The sequence below is a fragment of the Solanum pennellii genome, chromosome 4, assembly GCF_001406875.1.
Source record: "Solanum pennellii chromosome 4, SPENNV200".
In the NCBI taxonomy this organism is placed as follows: Eukaryota; Viridiplantae; Streptophyta; class Magnoliopsida; order Solanales; family Solanaceae; genus Solanum; species Solanum pennellii.
The window spans coordinates 65,677,771-65,694,266 of record NC_028640.1 but is presented as its reverse complement, the minus strand read 5'-3'; the positions used below and the strand labels follow the sequence as shown (position 1 = coordinate 65,694,266).

The 16,496-nt window shown below is 30.4% G+C and overlaps 1 protein-coding gene and 1 long non-coding RNA gene across 2 annotated transcripts; one reads left to right on the top strand and one right to left on the bottom strand.

Annotated features, from left to right (window-relative positions):
- Nucleotides 1–10,441: 10,441 nt before the first annotated feature.
- Nucleotides 10,442–11,065, top strand: LOC114076793. Its single transcript, XR_003577833.1, has 2 exons — nt 10,442–10,578; nt 10,667–11,065. It is a non-coding gene; the product is annotated as an uncharacterized LOC114076793 (long non-coding RNA).
- A 35-nt stretch (nt 11,066–11,100) lies between these two features.
- On the bottom strand, nt 11,101–15,825 carry LOC114076792. The gene is made up of 4 exons (XM_027916305.1): nt 12,937–15,825; nt 11,910–12,857; nt 11,665–11,820; nt 11,101–11,584 (listed from the first exon to the last, which is right to left on the bottom strand). Exons 1-4 carry the CDS (start codon nt 14,791–14,793, stop codon nt 11,348–11,350), a joined length of 3,198 nt encoding a protein of 1,065 aa, XP_027772106.1. The 5' UTR covers nt 14,794–15,825; the 3' UTR covers nt 11,101–11,347.
- Between the last annotated feature and the right edge of the window lie 671 nt (nt 15,826–16,496).

Here is a 16,496-nt window from a genome sequence, read left to right as displayed (position 1 = left end):
AAATAAATAAATAAATAAATAAATAAAACAACTAGTATAGTTCAATTACCTCTTAAAGAAACCTTTTTTTAGTAATCATCTTAACATAGTGAGTATTTTATATGATCATACAATTATATGTTTTGAAAGTAGTATTGAGCACTAATTCGAGTGAGAGTTTAGATAACCCATAACCCCATAAACCACCACGTAGCCAGCATGTGATAGAATCATAATGACATGCGGGTGACTCCTCACCGCCTCTAAGAAGGCCTATTAGTTGTATCCATGAGTTAAAGCTACGTCTCATACCCCGACAAGGTGTAGAGAGGCTCTAGCAACGGTGGTAAGATGTTGTAACATCACGAGGCTCATACTGATGGTTGTCAGTTAGAGAAACTCTATAGTAAAGTATAGTATATATTTATTTATATACTAGGTAAATTGTCCGCGCTTCGCGCGATGGTGAACCATATCAATAATCTACTTCTGAACATTTGAAAATATTAAGTGTTTTCGAGAAGATACAACCCTATGATAAATTCTCAAGAATATTTTATCCAAAAAAATGAAATATTTTTTTAATCTCAAAACGTAAAAGATTTAATTCAAAGTGTTACATGAATTTTGTTATTAATTCTTCATTTTACTGTAGCTGTTTATCACTAAAATCTTTAGAAAAGATATGTAATTGTTTCATTGTCTATATTTATATTTTCAAACAGTGGTACAAACATTTTATTTATCAATTGCGAGATTTTTCTCTCCTATTCAATGCCTTTAAATACAGAATCTAAATATTATACATTTTATATAATTATTTGTGTATTTGATAAGTTAATTAAAATTAAAAAACACATCTCTTGGAGTACAATGAAATAACATATGTCGCTCAAATAATTTGGATTAAATGATGTCTTGGCAAGTCCCTTATTCAAAATCATAGGCAGTCGATGACACTACTTTGATAGCAAAAAAATATTTTTTGTTGATTATGTTTTGATCAATATGGTTAAAACTTTATTTTTTGGGGACTTTTAATTTATAGTTTATAGGGAGATAATTATTTCTTTAATATTTTATTAATATAGATTCATCCTACTTTGAGGGGTAATTTATTGACTCCAACCCAACATTTGAACCCTAACGTTTGATTAAAATTGAGTACAATACTACCATCCTACTACATTTTTTTATTTTTTGGATGACACTAATCGATTGAATGTCTCGATAAGTTAGAAAGTTGAATAAATAAAACTCCAAGATCGTGTGGGACCACCATAACTTTTGAACACTCAAAATCTTGGACATCTCAGAGATCTTTTAGTAACTGAAAACTCTATAAATATCAAAGTCATTTATTTTTACAAGTTTCAGAATTCTGCATGATACCAATAGTCTAATAATTACATCAAACTATTGATTAACATACTTTACTTCAACATAATGATCAAAAACATAAACATAAACAACAAAGTTTAAAATATGTATTCAAAAATAAAAATTAATAACATAAGCATAAATTAATGACCGTAAAAAACATACCAAGATCTGTGATAATAGAATGAAACATAAAGAAAAAAGTTGAGTCCACTGAATGCACTCCCTTAAGGGAATTATTCCATTCTAGTACCCGAGGTTTAAAGGAATAGATCCTCTCAGGATAAAATGATTCTATTTACCAGTGTGTTGATATAAAAACAATGGTGTAAGTGAGCCACTCAACAGGAGCAAACTACATGAATATTTAATTGTGCGGAAGAAGAAGAAGTTCAGAATTTTCGTTGTTTTAAAATGAGAGGAAATTCCTCTATTTATAGACAACAAAGGGTAGTGTGAATAAATGTTTATTGTGCCTTATCGAAAAGGTCACAATTCTTTGGACAAGTCACAATCTTTTATAGAAGTCACAATTTTTCATAAAAGTAGCAACTTTTCATTAAAGTTGAAACTCTTCATAAGAGTCGCAACTCTTCATTAAAGTTGCAACTCTTCATAAAAGTCGCGACTCTTCGTAAAAAATCACAACTTTTCATAAAAAGTTACAACTTTTTGTAAAAGTCACAACTTTTCATAAAAGTCATAACTTTTTATAAAAGTCACATTTTTTTATGAAAGAAGGAAAGACTAATTTTGGAAATAAATAAGTTAAAAAGAATCGTGATATGTGATGGCCCCACATAGGCAGACCTAAGGTTCTCTTTTATATAAATATACGATTTCAGTTCAATATTTACTATTATTGCATTCTTAAAGTAAGAGGTTAAATAATTTTCATCATGATTTATAATATACTTTAGTTGAGTTACATAGTCGTACATTCAATGTACTTATGTCATTCGATCTACATCATTTTGTGATGCAGATTCAAGTACTTAGGGTTGTCAACAGGAGTTCCATCGAGATTACATCATCCACTCGTCAGCTTTTGGTGCTTTTCGAGGACTTTATTTTTATGATTTGTTAGTAGTAGCATTTTGAGGTGTCGTGATTCTTGTGCAACACCTATCTTTATATATAGAACTTCATAGATAGGCAGTTTTGATCAGTCTTGCAGTACTCAGTTTCAGATGTTTTATTTAAAATTTTATGTTTCATACTCAATATTTTTAAATAACTTTGAAATTTAATAAACTGTTAAAATAATTCTTCAAATTTAATGCTTGTGTATGTTCGAATTAGTTTTCCATTTGATAGTTAGTAAAGACAAGGTTCGATTGGGGATAAACAATAGTTCTTGAGTTCCGATCACACTGTACCTCAGACTCGGAGTGTGACAGTTAATTCAAGTGTATAATATTTCTTAGAAAAAAAATATTTCTAATCAAAAGCAACAATAAAATTCTTTTTGAACTAAGATATTGATCATTTCAAATATATTTTTAAAAAAAAATTATTTATAAATATCTTTATTCAACTTGTTGTAGTTTAAACTCAACCAATGTAATGTTACTTTACAATTTGAAGACTATAACAGTAAGAAAAATGTAATAACGGTGTAGCTAAACTCAAATATATTACACTAAGATTCTCATAAAAAAAATTGAAACAACATTTTAGGTTACCATTCATTCAATTTGAATAAATACTAAGGGATTGTTTGGTAGAGTGTATTAGCAAAAACAATATATATAGTAGTCTCTTTTTGGTATACTTTTCTATACTATGTTAGTTCTACACTCTATTGTGTATTGATGAGTGTATTACTAATACCATGGAATTTTATGTATTAGTAATGCAAAAGGATTTAATACATGTATTATCATGGTTAAAGATCAAATTACCCCTCAAAAATACTTTTACATCTATTTCACCATAATTATGAAGGATATTTTTGCAAATAAATATTTTTATATAATGCATATTATTTTTAATATACCAAACCAAACAATGCATAAGAAATAACCTATGGATAATTAATACAAGCATAATTAATATCAACATTACTAATACACTCTATTATACATTATTTTTATACATTCTACCAAAGGACCTCTCAGATTAATTTCATATTGAATTTGTAAAAAGGACAAATTAATTATTTTGACTCCGTTTAAAGAAGACTAATATTAGCATAACTTATAAATAATAATAGTCTCCCTTCAGCCTATGAACAGTGAACACTCACAATAGGAGTGTTCATAGTTTGATTTGGATTGGTTATTGTTTAAAATTAAAATTAAATTAATTTAATCGGTTTTTAAAATTCTGAAATCAAACCAAATCACACAAAAAAGATTGTCGATTTGATTGTTGTCAGTTTAGTTTGGTTTGATTTTTTTCTTTTTTCAATTTGAAAGTAATAAATTAAAAGTTTTTGAGAGCATAGTACACATCTCGATAGACACAGACCCTCAAGAAAATTGTTGTGGATTTAGCAATACTAGAGTTATTATTATACAAAATAAAATGACTCAATTAAGAGAAGATATGAATATATAATGTGACGTAAGGTAGGTAAAGAGTAAAGTAATAACTTTTGATGGACTTGGTCTTAGGATTTTAATAGTTGCACTAAAATTTAAGAGTTGAGCTTGAGAAAATGATAAAATTAAGACTTAAGTTAATTAAAATTTAAGAAAATATTTATATTTTATTTATCAATAATATGTAAATAATTATAAAGATTATATATATAATTTATCGGTTTGATTTTGTTGTATATGCATTTTTTAAAAGTAAAATCAAAATCAAACTAAACAATATCAATTTTCAAAATTTTAAATCAAACCTAACCAAATTACACCAAATATAAGTTTAATCAATTTAATTAGAATTGCAATTTAATTTAATTTTCTAGCCATAACCATGAATTACCCTACTAATAATCTCATACCACAATACATAAATCATGTATGTCCTATAAATTAGGGATAATGCACAAGTACCCCCTCAATCTATGTCCGAAATCTCAGAGACACACTTATATTATACTAAGGTCCTATTATCCCCTGAACTTATTTTATTAATAATTTTCTACCCCTTTTCAGCCTACATGACACTATCTTGTGAACCCAATATTGATTGACTTTTTTTTCAAGCTAGTTTCACGTAGGCCCGAAAAGGGGTAGAAAATTACTTATAAAATAAGTTCAGGGGGATAATAAGACATTAGTATAATATAAGTGTGTCTCTAGATTTCGAATATAAATTGAGGGGGTACTTCTTCATTTTCCCTATAAATTATGCATAAACTTAGACACACCTTTACAAATATGCGTAATACTCTCTTGATATTTGATTCCATATTTTAGTACTATATTGAGATAGTTTAATGTTTTAACTTTTATACACACCTTTACAAATATACATCCTCCTTAAAAATAATTGTTCAAAATGAACTTCAACATGCCAAAATATGTTTGAAACTAACAAATGAATATGTCAAATTTTAATTGAAACTAACAAATGAACATGTCAAAATTTAATTAAGAGTTTATTATAAGTCAATAAGGTGAATATTATATACATTTGGAGAAAGCACACAAGTGCGCAGACTTTTTGACAAATAATATGAAAAATGCAATCAAGAAAATGAAATTTACAAATTTAAGCATATTAGCTTATGAATGTTTTTTAGGACTTTTTAATATTTTATTCTTAAAAAAAAAGTGGTAATTTATGATTGGATCATAAGTAAGTTCAGGCAAATGATTTGTAACTATTATCATATGTAAAAAAAATATTTCTTCCAACCAAAAATTAATATACTAAAATTGGAGTAACGTTCTTCATCACTTGACTATTTTGTAATAATAATTGTATATACACCGTCACTTAAAAGAAAAAAAAAAAACTTGTCTATTTTATAATTATAAATGACTATTTTATTTTATGTATTAAATTAAGAGTATATACAGATTGATAATGATCTATGGTTCTACAAGATTAATCAACACGGATGAAATTATTATTTTAATTCAAGATAATGACTTTCACTATCTAGGGTCGTCACATTTAATTATTTGACTAGATCCACCTACTTCATTAATTATAAATTAATTTTTTTTGGTGGAAATTATAAACAAGTTATGCAACCTTGAATAAGTTTATTATATTTTGGTAATTATGCTCCAATAATTTATCTCAAAAAATGTCTCTTGAGATGGCGTTGAAAAATCTATCATTTCCAAAATATCTGAAACATTAATTAACTAGAAATATAGTGTTGATATTTTCTCCAAATGTTTCCGTCCCTTAAAAAGATTGAACTCGTTTAGTTAAAAATAAATTATTTTAAAATTAATTATTTTGAGATAAATTATTTTGAAATAAGATATTTTATCGTATATATGCAAATGTGATAACTTATCCCAGCATTAAGATATAAAATGATGAAATAAATAATCTCAAAATATTGTCTAATATCTCAATAATTTATTCTCTAGCAACTAAATGCTTGTTTGGGTTAACTGATAGTAAATAATTGGTAAGTTTCAAAAATTGATTTTATAGAGAGAAAGTCAAGTATTGGAAAGAAATTTCAAACTAAAAATAATTAATTGATGTGTTTGACACATGAATAAATGATAATAAGTTATGTTTTTGTTAAAATGACTAGAATACCCTTCCATTATGTCAAAAAATGACTAGAGTACCCTTCTTAATTGTAAAAAAAAATCCTTAATTTTTGTGTAAAGAAAAGGAAAAATTATGGATGTAGGGTGAAGAGAAAGTTTAGGATTTTATTTTGGACAACGTATTTTGAGAATTAGAAAAAATATTAAGGATAAATTATGAAAAATTTGGTCAAAAAACTTAAAAATGCTTACAAATTGAAAAGAGAATGATCAACTTATGACTTTTGATAAAGTTAAACTTATAAATGCTTTAAATATTTATCAAACATATTAATAAGTGTAACAACCTGTTTAGTAGGTTCGAGCAGTAAAAATTATTTTGGAAAATAACTGACTGGGTCGACGGATCAGGCGACGGACCGTCATGGTCACGACGGACCGTCGAGGGTCTTCGTTCCAAAACACTTCAACTCTGAAAATCTGGGTACTGAGATCGACTCTCTGAACTTCACGACGGAACTGCAGGACGGACCGTCGTAGGTACGACGGACCGTCACAAACCCTCTTCTGAATTTAACTCTCTAAACTTTGTGACGGACCTGCAGGACGGACCGTCATAGACACGACGGACCGTCACAGATGGTTCGCTCACCTAGTAAGATAAGTGTGGGTGCCATTCGCGACCCGTTTTGGGTCGTGACAATAAGTCAAAATATATTTATAAACTAATTTGATCAGTTTATAATCTTAGATAAATATTTCTCTAAAAATAATTTTGAATTTATGTTTATTTGAAAAAAATGAAGAAGTTACAAATGTCACCAACTTTTTTTTTTTTTTCTAAAAAAAGCAAATAAGTAAAGAAAACTTCAAAATATAGTGCACTCCAGCATGACTTTGAGGTCAAGTCCACCATTTTCTTAACTTCAAATTTATAACACGGTTTGATATATAAAGATAATAATATAGTTTAGAGGTGGACTTATTTTCTTCAAATTTACTTGACTTTGACTTATTTTAAAGGGGTTTTTGTTTGCATAAACAAATTAGTAGCATGCACAAAATCTTTGTGAAAATTAAAGATATTTCTAGTTTTCTTGACTTCTTTACTCATTAGGCCAACAAGTTTTAGATAAGATGCACCTTGATATATCATCATTTAACTTGAATATTTTCAAAAGATGAAAAATAGTATAGTAAATTTAAATTTATGTTTATACTATATTCAAATCGAAAAGTTTCAAAGTAAAAGTTGAATTAATATTATGTCTACCAAAATTTCGAGAGATTGTTTTATCCTTTACTCAAATACTATTTAATTTCTTTATTAAAAAAGTAAATTTATTTTTCTAATAAATGATAAAATTGTACTAGATATATCTTCAACAATAGTTGGTAAATATATTTAATTGCAATTGTGTTTGAATTTAATACATTTACGTGGAGACTTTTAAAGAACTTACATATTATAATTTGTGTATCCAAACTTTTAATATACTATAATTTTTGAGAATAGACCGTTTATATTGATAAAGGAAGCGAGACAATACTCGATAACCTACTAAATTTCTATCCTAATCGTTTAACTCCTCGTCCTCCTATCTAGGCTCATGCCCTCAGTAAGCTCCAAGTATATCTTGTCTAGTCTAATCACATCTCTCCAATACTTTTTTCGACCAACCTCTACCTCTCCTCTTATCCATCATAGTCAATCTCTCACACATTTTCATTTGGGGCATATGTTTGTGCATCTTCTCTTTATGTCCAATTCATGTTAGTCTCGTCTTCCTCATTTTTTGTCTACCTTGTTCCAAATATTTTGTGTTCATAATTTTATCTCTTCTAGTGTGTCCACACATATCCCTCAACATCCTCATTTTCATTACTCTTATTTTCTAGATGTGCGAGTTCTTGATCAGATATTATTCCATACAATATATACTTAGTCTAACAATTACTTAATAAAACTTAATTACCTTTAAATTTTGGTGACATATTCTTATCACACAAGACAACAAATATGACCCATCTCATCCATAAGGCCCCAATGCAACATAAAACATCATAGTTAATCTCTATATTCCTTCGAATTATTGACCCAAACTATTGAAACTTCTTCTCCATATGAATTCTGACCTCCATACATATCTGCCTCGTGAGTTATATTACTGAATTTGCACTTCAAGTACAGTGTTTTAGTCTCGCTCAATTTGTATTTTTTACATCTTAGGGTATGTTTCCAAATCTCTACTTTATCACTAACTTTACCTTTATGTCTCGTCGATCAATGCTATATCACCTGCATGCAAAAAAAAATTATAACACTTCCTATTAGATATATTATGTCAGTTCATCCACCATCAACAACAATAAAGATGGGTCAAAAACTACCATCAACAGCAATAAAGATGGGTCAAAAACTACTCCCTAGTTTAATCCTATCAGGATTGAAAAATTGTTCTAGTCTCCTCCCATTATAGTTACAATTTCTAGTATAAGTAGCTATTCACATGAAATAATTATCTTTTATTAGTTAAAGACTACGTACGCAAAATTGAGTTCTCCATAAAAATGTCAAGAGCAAACAACTATACACGATGTAAATTATTTTAATGAAAAAGGGTCTAAAATATCCTTTAAAGATTGGAAATGGTACAAAACTACACTTCATCCACTTATTGGCTCCAAAATGCTCTTCTCGTCCACCTATTGACTCCAAAATACCCTTCTCATCCACCTTTAGGTTTAATATCGACCACTTATTTAATGATTTTAAATTTAAACTATTTAGATATTTTTTTAAATACTTGGCGTTCAACTATTTATTATAATTTATTTTTTTAATATCATGGGAAAATGCACAAGTACCCCTCAATCTATGACCGAAATTCCAGAGACACACTTATACTATACTAAGGTCATATTACCCCCTGAACTTATTTTATAAGTAATTTTCAATCCCTTTTCGGCTTACGTGGCATTAGCTTGAAAAAAGAAAGTCAATCAGAGTTGGTCCCACAAGATAGTGCCACGTAGGCCAAAAAGGGGTAGAAAATTATTAACAAAATATAAGTTCAGGGGGTAATAGGACCTTAGTATAGTATAAGTGTATCTCTGAAATTTCGGGAGTAGGTTGAGGGGATACTTGTGCATTATCCCTAATATCTCTGAAATTTAGGGCGTAGGTTGAGGGGTTACTTGTGCATTATCTCTAATATCATTTATAAACCAACTCATTACCCATCTATTTCTAATTAAACCCACCCAATTAATAAACCAATTCTAATATCAAAATCGTTCTAAACACTAGAAAGACACAGCGAAATCACGTATTCTTAAATATAACATCTAAAATTATTCGAGTCCGAATTGAAGCCCCAATGAAATTTAAGTTTAGCCTCTTATTTAGGGGGTACTTTCAATAGGATTGTCTATCAAGCTTGAGTTCAAGATTTATGATCAAAGGTAAAGAAGTAATATACCCCAAATTAATTCATGCACTTTTTAAATTTAGTTTTATAAATATATGTGATTTATTTGAAATATTAAAACTATAATTATGTTATTTTTTAAAAAAGTTATCTATAAGTAACATCACATAATGGAGATGAAAGAATAATTAAGATGAATGTAGTCAGACTTTTAAGTTTACCGGTAATTATTATTTAGATACTTGAATTATAATATGTTTTGATTGAGAACTTGAATGTATGTTAATGTACTTTTATAGACATTTTCGCATCAAAATTTTATAAATACTCATTGGCAGTAGATTTACTATTATTGCATTAGTAACGGGTCAGGTTTATTAATTGGGGCGGGTTTAATTAGTAATGAGTGGGTAATGGATTGTTTTATAAGTTATATTAATAAGTTAAGTTATAAAAAATAGTTGAGGGTCACGTATTTAAAAAAATATTTAAATAGTTTAAATTTAAAACCGTTATATAAGTGGTTAATTATGAACCCAAAGGTGGATTACAAAGGTATTTTGGAGCCAATAGGTTGGTGAGAAGGGCATCTTGGAGCTAATAGATGGATGAAGGGTAATTTTGTACCATTTCTAATACTTCAAGGGTATTTTAGGCCCTTTTCCGTTATTTTAAAGGCAAAAGTATTCATTACCCCCCTGAACTTGAAGCTTTTTATACAATGTACACCTAAACTTTATTTTGTTTTAATTACCCCCCTGAACTTGCTTATTCATCCTACACGTACACCTTTTCCGTCCACCTGGCATAGAAACTGAAATCAAACTCTAGACGGCGCGTGAGACAGCAATTTTTTGCCACATCATAAAGTTACAACGGTAATATTAGTAAAAATCTATTTTTTCTTTAATATTTGGGTTATTTTAAGATTTTTTCTCTCTCTATTCTCTACCTATTTATTCTTCTTCATCCCTTCTCCCTTTTTCAAATTTCAGATTTTTCTCACTTTTTTTATTTTAATTGTTATTGCTAAATTCATGAACAATAGCAGGAGACTTGTTTGTTTATGTGGGGCTCCTCCAATTCTGAAAATTTCATGGACAAATGACAATCCCGGACGTAGATTTTTCGGTTGTAGACACTATGGGGTATGTATTGTTACTCCTTTTTTGCTTTTTATTTGACAACTTCGTATTATGCAATTTCATTTTTTTAACTTTGATTTTATGAATGCAGTCCTCATTTCGAAATTCTTGTAAGTTTTTCGATTGGTATGATCCTGAATTTCCGACCCAAGCGAATATTGTAATTTTGGGTTTGTTGAAGAAAACCAACAAACAAGAAGAACAGCTCAAGTGCAAATGGATATTGAAACTGATTTTGGGTATTAGTTTGATATGCAATGTGATATTGTTCTTTTATTTAGTTTGTTGTTGAATATTTTTTTAATGCAATTGTTATTAGTTTGGTTTGGTGTTCCTTGTTCAACAGAACTAGGAACTCATTTTGTGGATTAGTTTGGTTTGGTATTCTATTAATGTATGTTTTTGCTGTTTTTGCTGATCAATACAATTACATGTAATGGGTACTATGATACCATGAAATAATAACATGAAGGCAACAAACATAACATAACTAGTGCTTTCTTGATCATAAAAAAGAAGCATCATAGTGTTTCATTGTTTCAACAAACAACCACAATAACTTAAGTTAACTAGCAAAACATAAAACAATCACTACTTTAAGGTTAGTTGAATAACCACACAAGCACCAACCAACAACCACAATAACTTAAGTTAACTAGCAAAACATAAAACAGTAACTACTTTAAGTTTGTTTGAACAACCATAGATTCATCAACACATAAAACCACATAAAACACTATTTCAAGTTTGGTTGGACACCACAACCACACAACTAAGAAGTTTTCTTTGAGAGTGATTTTCCTTTGGCTTGTGACCTTGTTTGAATGCCATCAGCTTTTGATCTGGTTTGAATACGACGCACAACACTTTCGACTTGAAGTTGTCTTTGAGTCATGGCCTGTTTGCCTTTCCACTTCAGTCCCTTGGTAGGTTTAAAACCAATATCACCTGTCACATGTGCAGAACTCACCACACCAGTATTAACCCTCCTTCTGCTAGACAATCCTTGCTGCAATATCAACTACATAGTTATTTTGGGATTCACATTTAGAAGACAAATATAATTTTGACAGTTTATAAGACACTTACATTAATACACGTATATCCAGTATCAGCAACAAATACACCTTGTCCAACAACTTTAGGCCTCTTCTTGTAACCACTTCCTGCACCTCTTCTTGTACCAGTCTTACTGGTGCTTGTTCTTTCATAATGACCTCTACCCCTCTTTTTTCCAGTGGTGGACTAATATGATTGGAAAAAGAACACAACAAGACATTAAATTTAATAAGTAATCTAACATAATTTATAAAAGCAAATTAATATGAATGTACCTCTTGAGTGGGTGTTGGTGTAGACTTAGGTTTAGGATTTTTTGGACAATTTCTCTTGTTATGATTTGGTCCTTTGCAAAGTGAACATGTCATTACTGTCCCCATTCTTGGCAACTTTCCAGCTTTTCTCACTTCACCAATTTCTCTTCTTCTGTTCTTTGGTGGCCTACCAGGCATTTGTCTTGCCTCAGGTGGTTCAACCATTGGGTTTCTACTTTCAGGCCACATTTCCATGTTTGGGACTGGTTGAATGAAATGAGAATATGTCTTCATATATGTGTCTTTTCTATACCAACTAGATATTGCTTGTGATGCATCCATGTTCAAGTGGTTCATTGCTGCTATACCATGTGCACATGGGATACCTTTTAATTCCCATGATCTGCAACTACATTTTTGTTGACCCAAGTTCACAGTATGCTTGTATACCCCTTCTAACACTTCAAATCCAACATCACCATTCCATTCAATGTTGCACTGCATTGATCTTGTTACATTTGTATTGAATACCATCATTGCCATTGGAGATATTCCATCTGTCCATGTTTCAGCAAATGCTCTTGACTTACTCACTCTACTCATCACCTTAACTCTAATTTCTTCCAACATAGTTACAATGGTCTTGTTCCTAGGTCCCAAGATCCAAGAATTGAAACTCTCTGCCATGTTGTTATCTATGCTATCACACTTTGAAAATGTTTGAATAAAAGCTTTACACCATGTCTCCTTGTTGTATTTGATAAGGGATTCAACAATACCTATTCCCAGCTTGGACAGGGCATTTATATTGTACTTAAATTGTGCCTCAAATGTTGATCTAGCACAAGCCCAAAATTTCTTTCTTCTCTCTAAGCCTCTGAAGTTTTGTGACCAATTTGCTAATATGTGTCTAGCACACATTCTGTGCTCACATTCTGGAAATAGTTCATCTACAGCAGCTATTAGTCCCTGTAGTTGCAAAGCAAAAAAAGCAAGTTAAATTTTAGCAATTACATGAAACATAAACAAAAGAAAGATATTCAATTACCTTTTGCATATCACTAATGATAGTTAGCTGGGAACCATTTCCTAGATTAAGATCATCTTTCAGAATGGTCATGAACCATTTCCATGTCAACTTGCTTTCAGTATCAATGACTGCCCATGCTATTGGATACATTTGGTTGTTTGCATCTTTAGCAACAGCTACCAAAAGTTGACCCCTGCAAATTCCCTTTAGAAAACACCCATCTAGCCCTATACATCTTCTGCATCCTTGTTGAAAACCCTTTTTCATAGCATCAAAACAAATATAAAAAGAGTGAAATTGTTTCATCCCATTTCCTGATTCTGAATCTTTAAGCTTCACAACACAAGTGCTACCAGGATTTGTTTGGAGTAACATATCCTTGTAGTCTAGGATTCTGTTAAATTCTGCCACATGATCTCCCATAATTTCCTTTAAAATAATTTTTCTTGTTTTTAAACAAACTGCCTTGCCTACATGAACATTCAACTCTTTCCTCACCAATTCTTGTATCTCCCACCCTTTTATACTAGGTTGAGAAATAATCCTATCTTTCAGATACTTGCATAAGAACTTTGAATTACACAAAATATTATTGGTTGTCCTGGTACATTTGTGCCTTGGATTGTATGTCTTGATAGTAAAGTTCTCACTCCTTCCTTCCTTGCTTGCATACAACAGCCATGGACAACCACTTTTACACTTCACTCTCACTCTAGTACTCTCATTCACATACTTATCTAACTCAACTCCTTTTTTTATAGCATATTTTGTAACTGCCTCTCTAAATTGCTTTACACTTTCAAATATCAAACCACACTGCCATATTACAATATCACAAGAAGAATCATATACCACCCTATTACTCTTCTTTCTCCCCCTTAAACTCCCTCCTTCAAGTTCATCATCAGAAACAGGTTCTTCTTCATCACTTTGAAAACTATCACAGTCAGAACTGTCATAGTATGGCTCATCCTCTGTTAGCTTACCCTTGAAATTCTTTTTCCCTTTTTCAATATCCTCATACCCTTCATCAAATCCAACTTCACCTAAAAAACCTTTTGGTTTTTCCTTCTTCTTTCTCCTCCTACTTTCTCTAAGTTTTCTCACATCTTCCTTAACAATTCTCAACTCCTCATGCACATCACTACCATAGTCAATAGACTGGTCAGAACAGACAGAATCACTGTCTATGTCTTCCTCTGCATTTTCTTGGGTAATTGGCTCAACTTCTTGTTGAATAGAAGGTTCAGTTCCTTGTTGGATAGTTGGCTCAACTTCTTGTTGAATAGAAGGTTCAGTTCCTTGTTGGATAGTTGGTTCAACTTCTTCTTCAGTATCAGTCCAATCTATTGAAGAATAATCATCATCACTTTCTTGTTGGCATTCTTGTTCGACCCTTGCAATCCCATCATTTTCAAGTCTTTCAGTAGCTGGAAAGGAAGAAGAGGAACCTAAACCTAGATCTGATTTTTTTGGTTGTGCAGTTAGAGATTCCCCATGTGAATTAAAAGACTCAACCACTTGACTTAAAGATTGACTAATTTGACCTTCACTGGGACCCACATCATCCAGAATAGTGTTATCACACACATAAATATCTATTGTGTCCCCATCATGCATAAATAATGCCATGCTACAAATGTCCATGTCATTTTTCAATTCCACCAAATCACCCCCTAGAGATGGAGCTGCATATGTTTTTCCTAACTTACTAATCCCAAAAGACTTAGCATAATCTGCAAGTTCAGGAATTGATAAATGATCTTCATCCACATTGTCTACATATGCAGTCCTACCCCCAACATATACTGGACCTACCTCACTCACCAACATACCCCCAAATTTGAACCTTAAATTGAGGTACTTACTAGTCATACTGTCAACCTATAACCACAATAATAATCAGTATATTGTACAATGCAAGCAACAAAATCGAAACATATATAATAACACCAAAACATAAGCAACAATTGGTACTTAGGATAGTAGATGTATTACTCAACAACATACAATAGGCATCCCACACAATATACTTAAACAAATTATAAAGGCTGCCAATTATAAAATACCCCACCATTTAACAATACCAGAAACCCTAATACTTAGAACCTTAATTTTACCAAAAAGCCTAAATTTCATGCATGAATAAGGTAAAAAGCTTCATAATAATACATTCATTAAGTGAAAATTCTAGTTGAAAAGTATTAGACCCCTAATCTGAAACTCAATCGGAAACTATGGCGAAACGTTAAACGAAATAGGCAAAATAGGCAAAATATGTATGAAAAAGTAAAGAAAACAGACAACAATACATCAAGACTACGCGAAATCGAGTGGATAATCACTTACTTGTAGACACAATTTCAGACAAGATCCAAAGAAAAACGACCAAACACTTCACGAACTGCAACTGGCACAAATCTACCGTTACTTTGTCGAATACACTTGCCAAATCTACTCGTTACTTTGTCGATTACACTTTCGTGAGAGGTTTAGAGAAAATCAAAGAGAGATTTAGGGAAAATCAAAGAGAGGTTTAGAGAAAATCGACCAAACACTTCACGAACTCTCTAATGGCACAAATCTACTCGTTACTTTGTCGATTACACTTTCGTCAGAGGTTTAGGGAAGATCAAAGAGAGGTTTAGGGAAGATCAAAGATAGGTTTAGGGAAGATCAAAGAGAGGTTCAGAGAAAATCGAGAAGCTTCTTTCAGAAGTTTACATTTGAAGGTCGGTATTATCTAGGTAACATAATAATTATCTAGGTGGCAAATTATTTATCTAGGTGGTAAATTATTTATCTACGTGTCATGCGCGTGTAGACACGATCATATTGAGTGGACGGAAAAGGTGTACGTGTAGGATGAATAAGCAAGTTCAGGGGGGTAATTAAAACAAAATAAAGTTTAGGTGTACATTGTATAAAAAGCTTCAAGTTCAGGGGGGTAATGAATACTTTTGCCTATTTTAAATAATGTAAAATGTAAATTAAACTACTTAATGTAGTACTTCGTTAATTATTTTTAAAGGGAAAAGAGTTAAAAATATCTAAACTATGCTAAAGAAATAAAAATGCTCCAAAGGGACAAAAAATACTCCGTTTGAAGTTTGATCCAAAAATGCTCTTATCATCAATAATTTGGTCCTAAAAATGCCCTTATTATTGTTTACTAGGTCAAAAATACATAATTTTCAAATAAATATATTTTTATTTTCTTTTTGACACATTTTTTTTCTAATAATTTTTTAAAAATAGCAAATGTTTATCTTACTTTAATTCAGAAAATAAAATAAAAAATATTTTATTTTATTTTTTACCATTATATAAATATAAATTAATGATGGATATACTATGATCTTATATATATGATATGTATAATTTATCGAAAGGATGCATGAAGTTATGTATATTTTAATTGATAAAGTGAGATTAAGAAGAATAAAATATTGTTACATTTTTATTTGTTAAAGTAATTTTAAAAGAAATGAACAAGAATATAGTTCTTTAATAATATTTTAATTAGTAATAAGATGTGTTAATATATATATATATATATATATATATATATATATATA

Bases quoted from the DNA above. Each gene is read 5' to 3' on its own strand.
- LOC114076792 (XM_027916305.1), bottom strand. From the start codon at position 14,793: ATGACTAGTAAGTACCTCAATTTAAGGTTCAAATTTGGGGGTATGTTG. The intron at 11,821-11,909 runs GTACATTCATAT...CAATCATATTAG, and splicing joins CACCAACACCCACTCAAGAG to TCCACCACTGGAAAAAAGAG. The intron at 11,585-11,664 runs GTAAGTGTCTTA...TTGATATTGCAG, and splicing joins CTGGATATACGTGTATTAAT to CAAGGATTGTCTAGCAGAAG.